General features: G+C 41.9%; 1 protein-coding gene across 1 annotated transcript; it reads left to right on the top strand.

The window, feature by feature from the left end:
- The first annotated feature begins 918 nt into the window (after nt 1-918).
- mysm1 (Myb-like, SWIRM and MPN domains 1) lies at nt 919-11997 on the top strand. Its single transcript, XM_008277425.1, has 20 exons — nt 919-979; nt 1193-1265; nt 1353-1423; nt 3593-3667; nt 3769-3853; nt 3979-4077; nt 4285-4852; nt 4939-5170; nt 5252-5382; nt 6708-6811; nt 6902-6979; nt 7072-7154; nt 7233-7287; nt 7630-7680; nt 8790-8864; nt 8970-9158; nt 9241-9373; nt 9539-9644; nt 11282-11339; nt 11451-11997. The coding sequence occupies exons 1-20, from the start codon at nt 924-926 to the stop codon at nt 11748-11750; spliced, it is 2622 nt and encodes an 873-aa protein (XP_008275647.1). The 5' UTR covers nt 919-923; the 3' UTR covers nt 11751-11997.
- Nucleotides 11998-12008: the final 11 nt, after the last annotated feature.

The raw sequence follows: 12008 nt of genomic DNA, 5'->3' as shown, positions 1-12008 counted from the left end.
GGTGAGCAAAAAAAAAAAAAAAAAGCATGAAAACAGTAACACACATTTATAGAATATTTGCTCTGTGGATTATGAGCCTGAACACACAAACACTGAATACTGATGAGTTACTGACAGAAGCAGCAGTTGGTCACTTTTAGTTTGACACTGATCAAAAAATCCAAACACAGCATGCAAATCGTCTTTTTCTCTTCGAAAGTTAAAAATGTCTTCTTTTTTTCTTTCTATTGTTACAGCTAGAAATTTCTCTCTTTCTCTTGTGTCTTTGTCTTATCTTTTCATATACAAATTCTAAGAGATTTACTTGAAATACTTCCAATGGGAAAACATGACACCCTGATTATTTCACTGTTGCTGTCTTTCCTGTACCACCACCCTCAGGTCAAATGTTGCACAAAGCATCGTCAGCATATTTGAATTACATTTAGTACTAATTTATTGTGTGCAATGAACAGCACGTCTCTGTGGTTACAGTTTCTTGAAGTTGTAGCTGAAGTGCCAAACACTGAACCTGAATTAAGAATCTCATAAGGTCTCATTTCCAATGGTGGAAGACGTACGCAGATTATTTAAGTAAAGGTGTAGGTACGACACTGTGCAAAGAACAGAATATAAGTAAAAGTTTTGCAACATATTACTTTAGAAAAATTACAGAACTTAAAACATAAATTTAAAGAAAAGTTTTTATTAGATTAGTCCTACAATAATGTGATTATGTTGAATTAGTTTTACCTACTTTGTATACTGTTATTACTAAGGTGAAATCTGCTCAGAAAGAGGCAGCAGAGCAACATTAGACAGCAGCTGCAGAAACATGTTGCAGTTCACTCCTCCGGCCGCCAGGTGTCGCTGTGAGGAGACCGGCTCTTTGTTCTCCTGCAGCTTTCTCCTCTTCTCTCCGTTGTTTATTTTCATCCAACAACATGGAGGACGAGGTGGATGTTGACATCGAGGGAGACGACTTTGACAGCAATATTCAGTAAAGATTCTCCCTCATTTTAATAAATCCGTATCTGCGCTGTGTGCTGGTCTCCTGCGCTGCGGTGCCGGACAGTTAAGAAAGACCCGGATGCTGTTTTCAGACCTACAGCGGCAGGATAAACATCAGCTGTGTTGTGTGTTACAGAAATGTTGTGTCTCATCTGTCGTTCACGTGTTGCATCAGTGACGGCTTGTGTGTTTGTTGTTGCAGTGAGATGGACGGAGGAGGGTTAGTCCCGGAGCAGATCGTTCAGCCTGCGGGGAGGAGCAGCTCCTGGATGCTGGTAGGAGTGAATGAAGCTCTGTTATTCATCTGTTCTCCGGTGTGACTGTGAGAGTTAGAGTTGACTCTGTCTCTGTTTTTTGTTCAGCCCTGGGAGCTGGACAACTCCATCAGCCCGGAGAACAGAGAGGTGATAGAGAGGATGCTGCTGGAGGAACAGTATCCTTTTACTGACCCTGAATGCACCACCAGATGTTGGACTGATTCACAGATGTGACATGCTGCAGGAGGGAATTCTTTCAGAATCAGAAATACTTTACTTTCAATAGGGCCCAATCTGCGACTAATGTAAATAAGCACAAAAAAACAGACAGATAATGAGCTGCTGGGAAACAAATGTGCCTGACCACATAGAGCTGAACAATTGGGGGAAAATATCAAATTATTCCAACAAATGTTGTGATTTGTTATGCAGTACAGTTTTTCATAGTCAAGCTTCATTTGCTGTGTAACAGATTTAGAACATGTGATGGAGGGTTATCACTTGAGATCAATCAAAATCCTGACTGTGTATAAACAGTTAAACCCCGGATCAGACATGCTGCATAACATATAACCTAAACTGCTACACAACATCTTTTAGAGGACAAAACACTAATTCCATTGATAATATATCAGTATGTATGCGTGTATAGATTATGACACAGTTGGATTAATATACAAGTAGTGACTTGTGTCACAAAAGATATATTTCAATTCCAAACTACAAACTTTCCCCCTTGAAGTAATCCCCCTGGAGTCTAACGCACTTTCTCAACCTTTGTCTGCCACACTGCCATGCACTCCTGGAAGGATTCTTCTGGGATCCTCCGCAGCTTTTTCGTCACAGCCATCTTGATGTCATTCACGTCTTCAAAATGGGTCCTCTTGATGACCCCCTTGCAGCACGGCGATGTTCTTCTCAGCCAGGAACTGTCAGATGATCAGGGCATTGTGAGCAGGCACGTTGTCATGGTGAAGCAGCAACGACTTGTCCTGCCACAACTCTCGCCTCTTCTCACGCAATGAATCAAGCAAATGCTGTAGGATCTCTTTGTAGACGTGCGGGTTGATCGTCTAAAGGGGAAAACTTGTAGTTTTTAGTTTGGACTTGAAATATATCTTTTGTGACACCAGTCCTGAAACTTTTGTGACACACGTCGTACTAGTACAGAAAAACCTCCCTTTTGTGCCTACTGCTTGCTGTTGCCTAGAAACTACTGGTGAGCTGTCATAGGTTTATATTTAAGGAAGGCATGTGTGCACTGCCCTCCCCTATATTTTTAACATATGCATTAGTCCCCCTGATAAAAACAAGACAGATGCAGATGCGTGCAGAGAAGACATAAATCTGTGAATAAAAATTCACCATAAAGCAAGATATAAAGTGTTCATCAGAATTTTTTGCATAAGAACCCTTTAAACTCACAATGTGTCCCCTTCCTAATGTTCATACGCTCATACTAGCTGTATTATCTAAGAAACTAGATCAGATGAGTTATCAGAAAAGGATTTCATTGGAAATGCTGCAAAACATATATCCTAAACTGCAGCCTTTGCTATTTTCTAATTGCATTATTACGAACTGCAATTTTGTTTTTATACTGTTCAGGCCTGTTTCCACACAGCAGAAACTGGGCTGATCACAACAGAGTTTCCTTTCACACATGCACTGTTCTCTGCAGGAGTTTTATTTCAACCCCTATATTTAGAAACATATCCTAAATACGAGTAATAGAATAAAAGTTTTATTGTTCATTTTAGTTTGTGTTGAAGTGACCCATCACATTCTGTTCTGTGTCGCATTACAGATAAAGCACTTGCTCTCACTCATTCTGGAGGCTGGAAGTTAGTTTAAAAGTCAAATTCCACACTTATACTGACAATTTTAGTCAAGTGGAAAATAAAAAAGACAAGAAAATTAAAAAGTAAAAGGACAAACAGTGAGGCTCCCAAATACATAAATTGTCATAGTAGTATTTTGTGTAGTGGAATCTTAGAGTAAAAACAGTTCTCAGCACAAGATTCAACAAGTATGGTGGCTGAAAGAAAAGGCAAGATGTTTTGTTTTGCTGTGTGACGTCTGAGTAAAGATCTACTGCTACTATTTTAGCTGTAGTTTTAATATCTGTGAAATAGTTTACACCGTTTGAATAGTGAGGGTTTTTTTTGCTTTCAAAAGATGCATAATCAGTGCCACTTGCACTAGAAATGCAGCAGCAGCATTTTCACTCAGTTATGAGGTAATCAGCTAGTTGCTTTCATATAAACGATAAGCCAGTTATAGAGCTTTATTATTGTTTTTGCTGCAACAATTATTAAAGCAGTTGTCCTGAACTACACTTGAAGATATTACCTGACGGGTAAGGAGATTCCAGACCAAATATGGCAGAGCGATGCCAACAAAAAACCCAAAGTGAAGAAGTAAGTCTGTTCTTCTTTCAACGCTCACTTTGATCGCAGCACACATCTGATTCCTCAGTTTGCTGGCATTCTTGTCACACTCCTGTCTGTCGGATGTTCAGGTCTCCCGCCAAAAACCCAACTTCGGCCTCTGGTTCATCTTCTCGCTGGTCCAAGCAGGAGAAAGAACTGTTTGAGGAAGGACTGGTAAGACTTTGCTGTAAACATGCAGTCACTTGCTTTTGTCTCTGTAATGTCATTGCTTCTGTTATATATGATGCACTTGGTGGTTTATCTAAAATGCTAGATGGCTAAAGTGTGTTTTTCTGCAGGCTCAGTTTGGTCGAAGGTGGACTAAGATCGCCAAGCTGGTGGGCAGTCGAACTGTTCTTCAGGTCAAGAGTTATGCCAGACAGTATTTCAAACACAAGGTGAGCCTTTCTGCATGTGCTATGCTGCATTTAGGTGGCATGCAGAGCGTACACACAAGTTTCACTCTGTTATACAAGCTCAGTCGTAGTCTACCACAGTTAAAGTATCCTCATTATTAAAATACTTTCACAACCAGAACAAATTCCTTGGTAAGGATTGAGAAATAAAAGTGAAGGATAAACAGTCATCTGTACATTTTTTTTCAGGCTAAATCAGAACCCAGAGCTGCAGCTCCCTCTGCAGGTCCTGTGCTACACTTACAGCCTCCTCAACCCACCTCCAGTCATGTGTCCACTCTGGCCAATGCAGTCCGCATAGAGAAGCTTTCTGATGATGAGGATGAGGACGTAGACATCACTGACGACCTGAGCGACGATGAAGGTGCAGATGAAAAACCGCAGATTGGGCTCAAAGCTGAGTTCTGTGGACCAGAAGAGCAAACAGAGGCTGAGATTCAAACAGGCGATGCGAAAGAAGAAGAGAATGAGGAGGGTGTGACTGGGGTAGAGAGCATCCATGAGACAAAGGACCAACCCAAGCAGAGCGCTCTTTCTCCTCAAAGTCCTCAACCCTCGTCTTCCCTTCTCTGTTCAGAGGAACCTGGTGTAACGATAAAGGACGATAAAGCCAACAAGACAGTTTCTGTGTTTCCAGAAAGCCCTCAGACACAATCACAAACAGAATCAAAGCTAATGACTGACGCCAACGAGGACCAGATCTCCCAGTATGAGATTTCAGCACGGACTGGTCTGCTGGAAGATAGTGATGGCATGGGTGAGCCACGCTTGTTTTTTGCGTATCTACTGCCATGCTTTTCTCTTAAGTTTACTTTCATAACTGTGCACCTTTTTGCCTCCTAGATCCCGCTGATAAGATTGAGAGTCTAAATGATGGACCAGACGAGGACCAAGAGGAGGAAGAGGATGAAGATGAGGAAGAGGAGGAGCTTAAAGCCCCTGAACAAGAAATAGAGATGGACATGGAGGCCATCACCGAGGATGAGAAACAAGCCATCCCTGAGTTCTTTGAGGGACGACCTTCAAAAACCCCTGAAAGATACCTTAAGATTAGAAACTACATCCTGGACCAATGGTAAAACACGCTTTCATGTTTGGTAACTTTGTTTGCTACAACTTTGCAGAGAAGGTGGTTATTTGTGTCTTCGTCCACTAGGCTAAAGAGTAAACCCAAGTACCTGAACAAGACGTCTGTTCGCCCTGGTCTGAAGAACTGTGGAGACGTCAACTGCATTGGGAGAATACACACCTACCTGGAGCTCATTGGAGCCATCAACTTCAACTGCGGTAACCACGCTGAGTCAAAAGCTCCTTTCAGAGACGTCTCCTTTTTATTAATCTCGCTGCCTCCTTCGCGTCTGATCCGTTAATCTTACCAGATTACTTTTACACGGCGCAAGTTTGAACAGCATGCTGTCACATTAATGGATCAGCACACACAAGCAACATGTTTAGAGTAGAGTGAAGCAATTTAGGGAAGGATTTTTCAAAAAATATCTGTCCAAAAACATCACAGAAAGAAAAAGACACAGTTTATGGCCAGAATCGCACAACCCCTTTTTTCATTCTTTTCATTCACTTAGTCCGACAATTTCACATTTATTTCAAATTGAAATGTTCACAAAAAATGCTCATTTACTTCTGTAAGGATGGATACTGTAACAGGTCAGATTGAAGAGACCCACAAACAATGAACGTCATCAGGGTTTTGATAAAATGTTAACAGGAGCCGAAGTTTAGTTTGTTGCTTCCTGCAGTTTGTAGGAGTATTTCCTCTGAGTTTACTAAATACCCGCAGCAGTAGACAGCAGCAAGATCCATATGAGCATCAACAACAGTAACTTTATTAATTTCTTATAAATAACTAGTGCAGTGACCTCGGTCAGAATTTGACACTATCACAAGATGTTGTACATTTGCATGTTGTACCTAGCAACAAAGTTTTTGCTCAAAGGCAGCCAAAAACCAGATTGAGAATACAAAAAAAGACCCGTAAAATGGATTCCATTAACCTCACTTGGTTGAAATTAGACACTCCTCATTCTTAAGTTTCCCACAATACACAAGTTTGAAGCAGATTGGATTAACGGTTGCTCAGAGATGCAAAGAACATGTACACACATACAGAGATTCCTGGATTTATTAAAGTCCTCCACAGATGGATCGGTCAGGATTTAACAGCAGGGCACACTGTACTATTCTGCAGCTAAATCATTGGTTACATGGCGGCTGTCAAAACTATACTTGCCATTAGTTTATTGCATGGGTTTGTAAGGCTGCTATCAGTTTGTATTTAGTCTTTTGTAGATTAGAGCATCATCGTGTATTATACACCACTTGATGTTCCGTCCAATCTCGTTTGTTATAATCACAGGTTTATTGTGGCTCTCTCCATCACTATGGTGGATATATGTCTAAAAGAAGGTGACGTATAACGTATAAAGTGACCTACTTCTGAATAGCAAAATTTCATCACTTTAACAGATTGATGAAGCCACCAGTGTTATATATCCCATGTCTGAAAAGGCCTTACAACAGCATTTCCTTCTTTTCTTTTTGTCTGTACATCTTGCTTTCTTTTTGACTTTGGGGCTCTGACTTTCTTCTTATAGAGCAAGCTGTGTATAATCGCCCTAAGGTGGTGGACCGCTCTAAGCATAAGGAAGGCAAAGATGTGCTTGAAGCTTATCAGCTGGCGCAGAGACTGCAGAGCATGGTAGGTACCCACAAACCCACAGACTCTGACACCACAAGTAGTTAAATTACAAGCTTTCCGAACCTTACGCTGACTGCTGATTGGTTGCAGCGGACCCGGAAGCGACGTGTGCGGGACATATGGGGCAACTGGTGTGACGCTAAAGACTTGGAGGGACAGACGTACGAGGTTTGGACGTTGTCTTACATACACACTGTACATCTTTAGGGGAATTCATATTAGTATTTCTATTGAGTGTGTGTTGGTGGTGTGTTTATCAGCATCTCAGTGCTGAGGAACTGACTCTGCGGAGAGAAGAGATGAAGAAGCAGCCTAAACCCTACAAAATGTCCAGATACAGAGGGTGAGCGCGATGGATTAATGCAACATGTACCAAATTATACACACAGGAATACTTATATATTTTCACTTCTTCCACTAGGTCTTTTGATCCATTCCAGCTGATTCCCTGCAGGTCTTTTGAAGAGGATGTGCAGGTCAGTGACCATCTCTCTCATCATTTAGTTGCCGATAGTGCTGTCTTTCATGCCGCGTTGGAGTCTCATCACCCATTTAATGGAGTTATGTCTCCATCACAGTTTAAAACAGAACACAGTCGGTTTCCCCTGAAAATCAATCTCTTTAATCAGACAGTCTTTGAAAGAGCATCGGGAAGTCCTGCTTTTTCATCGACATCAGATGTAACATGCACTCATTTAACCTTTTTGTCTTGTCTTCATTGACTGCTGCCTTAACATAAGCTGAACTACAGAGGAACTGAAAACATTCCAAGACATCAAGCTTATGTGTTAAAAGCACTTCTATGCCGTTTTCCTCAGGAACCATTCCAGGTCATCGTGTGTGCTGAGACTCTTCTCATCATGGACATGGTATAGTACGCACAAAATTGTATGCTGAATGTATTCTTACTGTGGTTTCAGCCTGCCAGATTGTGAGATTCATTTATTTCTTTTGCTTTTCTGTAAGGGAAGACGCTTGATAATATGATGTGTGATCAAAAGGTTCCAAGACTGTGCCTATAAAAATCAAACCATACCAGATTTAATTTTGGCCACATCTACTTCAAAGTGGCCTCCTTGTGCAGTGAAACAGCGTACCTAACGCTTGTGCTACACTTCTAACGCTTCCTGGAAACCATTATGCAAACATGCCAAGCACCGTGTGCAAATGCAACTGAATCTCCTAAGCTGTGTCAAAACCTTTCAACTTGAATTTTGTTTAAGGGAAAACAAATAAGTCACAGTGGGCAAAATCTAGTGAGTGGAGTGGGTGGAAAGTGACGATTGTGTGGTCCACAAAATTGTGTGTAATTACTTTGCTGTGACTGGAGCACACATTGGAACACCAACATGCTATTATGCCACAGTTCAGGTCGATTGCGTCAAATATTCTTCCTCAAATACCTCGAAATGTTACAGTAGAACACTGCCTTGACAGTTCAATACCAAGGGACTAATTCCTGGTGTGCAACCTTGTGAATGTTGAAGAAAACAACAGGCGTGCTCTTGGTGCTCCTGACCTGGCTTTCCCTGTTCAGTCTTGGAAACTGCGGCTCTTTCACTGTGAAAACTGTTGTTTCTTCTCTCAGTGGTAGCTGCAGACCCACCTATTGTCAACAGAGATAATCCTCTACATGAAGGTTGCTCACTGATGCAATGTTTCCTCTCTGCTCCACTTTAAACTCTACGAACTAATAGCCAACGCACACCTATCAGTGGCCACAAAAATATGTGTAGACCAGGTTTTTCTGTTGTCTCACAGTCTCCTGACTCGTGTAAGATGCTGCAGGCACATGTTGCATGCGTGTGACCGTGATGCGCTCTCCGTGATGGAGGCGCACCATGAACAGTCCCAGAACCTTTTGATCACACCATGAACAATTAATGTTTCCTTTTTTGTTCGACTTCTTTTCAAAATAACTGCCTTCTGTATTCTAATGCTCCTAAATTCATCAATTGTTCTGTGATCCTGCATCCAGCATGCCCACGTGTCCCGTGGAGAAGTCATTGGTCTGTTAGGTGGAACTTTCAATGAGGAAGCCAAAGTATTAAAGGTAGGTAGAGGAGTCGGAAAAGACAGCACAGACAAATGAGGATGGAACTTTTATTCAGAGTGTGTTCTGAAAACTATGTTCAGTGCCAAATCATTTTCCATTTAGATCTGTGCAGCAGAGCCATGTAACAGCGTGAGCACAGGTCTGCAGTGTGAGATGGACCCGGTGTCTCAGACGCAGGCCTGTGACGTGCTGTCGTCTCTGGGCTTCAGTGTGGTGGGCTGGTACCACTCACATCCCTCCTTCCACCCGAACCCTTCAGTACGGGACATAAACACACAGGACCAGTTCCAGGTACAACTGAACCAATGAGAGGATTCACACATGATTTCTGTGTGAACACGTGATCGGAATCTCTGCATCTTGATTGTTCTAGAGTTATTTCTCACGCGGCGGAGCCCCCTTTATCGGGATGATCGTGAGCCCATATGACCCAGCCAACCCCTCCCCCCACTCCCAAACTACCTGCTTGTTGGTAAAAGAGAGCCAAGAGCCTTCAAGCCCACAGAGTATGTGTAACACACTCTCACACACACAATAAGACACCACTCAAAACTTCAAAACAGTTCAGATCAAGAGGCTTTGAAATCAGGCTGACAATGTAGGTCAGCGATTTGTGTACACAGTAACACAGTTTATCCTCTGGCTGAGTCTCTGTCTCCGTTCTTCTCCAGAGCTGCCCTACAGATTCGACTTCCTGTCATCACAAGACATCCCAGACTGGGAACAGACGATGAGGAGGGCTCAGTGGATCATCCACAAATACTCTCAAACACCCGGGTGAGTGAGACACGAGACCGTAGTGCCCATTCCTAAACATGCACGCCCACAGTGCCTATCAGAAGTATCTACAACCCTTTTATTGATTTTCAACATTCAATTTCATGTCTTTTTTTAATTGGATGTTAAAAAAAAAAAAAAAAAAAATCATGTCAAATTGAAAACGGATTTCTGCAAAGTAATGCCAATTAATTAAAAATATAAAATAAGTGCATGAGTATTCATTACTTTCAAGTCAGGCTTGAGTAGATGCACCTTTGGCAGGGCATTTGCAATTGCAATTTTAAGTGGTTGTATTGGTGTGAATGCATGATGATCATTGAGCTGTATTAGTGTCACTGTAACCGGCAGATACTGTGTTTACCACAGTGGTGCAAAGTAGTATCTTTGTAACTTCTGTGTACTGCGGTATTTACGCTTAAAAATAAGGTTCTTCTCTTTACAACTGGAGCGCATGTGTCTTCGCTGTTTTTACTATAATAGAAAAAGAAAAAATCTGCGACAAGTCTGACATTTAAACGCCCTAGTTTACTCTTTTCAAAGTCATTTTCACACCTGTCTCACCACACCGCAGCAAACAAGCAGCAGCTATTGCCGCCTACAATGTGAGGCGTTTTGCTAAATTGTAGAGTCTATCAATAAGAAAATTTTCAGCAAGTCATACCTTTGGCCTGTGACAAGGTGGAAGATGCAACCAAATGAGAAAGTTGGTCGCACCGGTGCTGCCAGTGAAAAAGTTAGTTTGGAGCCCTGACTTTTGGCCATGACTACAGGACTAAGCCTGTGTGGATAGGTCTTAATCAGCCTTGCACATCAGGATACTGGAATGTTAAACCATGTTTCTTTGCAAAGTTGCCCAAGCTCTGTCAGATTGCACAGGGATTGTCAGTGAACAGCCCGTTTCAAGTTCAGCCACAAATTCTTGATTGAATGTGCTCTGACTCAGCCATTTCAAAACGTTATTGTCTGTAAACTATTTCTGCGTAGCTGTGGCTGTATGCTTTGGGTCATTGTCTTGCTGGAAAACAAATAGTCTCTCAAGCCACAATTCATTTGCATCAGGTTGTCCTCCAGGAGTTCCCTATACTCTGCTGCATTCATTTTTCCCTCTACCTTTGCAAGCGTTCCAGGGTCTGCTGCCTAGAAGCATCCCCTCATAATGATCCTACCGTCACCATGCTTCACCATGGAAGTGGTGTGTTTGTAATGATGTGCAGTGTTTGGTGTCCACCAAACATAGCATCTGGTGTAATGGCCAAAAAGCTCAATTTTGGTCTCATCAGATCAACAAACCTTCTTCCGGTTGACTTCAGAGTCTCCCACATGCCTTCTGACGAACTCTAGTTGAGATTTGATATGAGCATTTTTCAACAGTGGCTCTCTCTTTGCCACTCTACCATAAAGGTTTGGCTTCTGACAAACAGGCAACAATTGCTGTATGCACAGTCTCTCCTGTTGAAGCTTTTAATGTGGTTTTCAACAACTGGAATTCATGTCAAAAAAGCCACTTGAAATTGACCCAGATGTTTTGTTGAAAAGCAATTTAATAATTTTTGTGCGCTGATCGCATTTTATTTTGTTTTTGAATAATTTTTTAGTAAGTGTTTAAACAGTTTTTTGCTCCTCTGGTTGGTCAGGAGTGTGCAGATGAACAAGATGTTCCGCAGAGATTCCCATCTCACCTGTTTGGAGAAGGTCAGTCCGGCCAGTTTGCACATCTCAGTGGCTAAAGGCTTTGTTAACTGATTTCCTTTTGCTTTAACTGTTTTATTGTCAGCCTAATTTGACTTGACCTCCTCCTTCTAGATGCTGGCGTCTCTAGCGAGGTACTTGGAACCGCTGCCAGATGAGGAGGGACACCCCTTCCTCACCCAGATCCAGGCCCTTTTCCAGTCAGACTTTATTTTAAAGCAACAATCTTCCGACCAGGAAGAAGGAGAATGTTTAAATATCTCATCCAAGCCAGCAGACTCAGATGACCTCGCTTATGATCAGCTGATTAGTGAGGAAACGCAGCAGGATGGACAAGGGGACGAGGAGACAAACAGCAGCGCAGTGTTACATCTGGGCTCCGTGTTATCAACTGAACATGACTATTTACTGTGAAGAACCATGTAGCCAACTGTACTTGTGCTATACTATAGTATTTACCAAGGTATTAAAACACGAGGTCTTGTATTGATAGTATCAACTTACGTAGTTTTTATTGCGTTTTAGTTCATCAAACAAATACCCGGTGATTAACTCGGTAGATCTGTATGTGTTCTAGAGAGAGAAAGAGACAATGTGTGTGTTCTGGTGAGAATTCTCAATCTGGTTTCTTTCAAACATGAAATAAAAGTCTATTTTCATATTTTGGGGTCT

The sequence above is a fragment of the Stegastes partitus genome, unplaced genomic scaffold, assembly GCF_000690725.1.
Source record: "Stegastes partitus isolate 25-593 unplaced genomic scaffold, Stegastes_partitus-1.0.2 Scaffold98, whole genome shotgun sequence".
Lineage (NCBI taxonomy): Eukaryota > Metazoa > Chordata > Actinopteri > Pomacentridae > Stegastes > Stegastes partitus.
Note: the sequence above shows the minus strand (reverse complement) of the source record. Positions and strands in the feature narration are given on the sequence as shown.

Bases quoted from the DNA above. Each gene is read 5' to 3' on its own strand.
- mysm1 (XM_008277425.1), top strand. From the start codon at position 924: ATGGAGGACGAGGTGGATGTTGACATCGAGGGAGACGACTTTGACAGC. The intron at 1,266-1,352 runs GTAGGAGTGAAT...TTTTTTGTTCAG, and splicing joins GGAGCAGCTCCTGGATGCTG to CCCTGGGAGCTGGACAACTC. The intron at 6,812-6,901 runs GTAGGTACCCAC...GATTGGTTGCAG, and splicing joins CGCAGAGACTGCAGAGCATG to CGGACCCGGAAGCGACGTGT.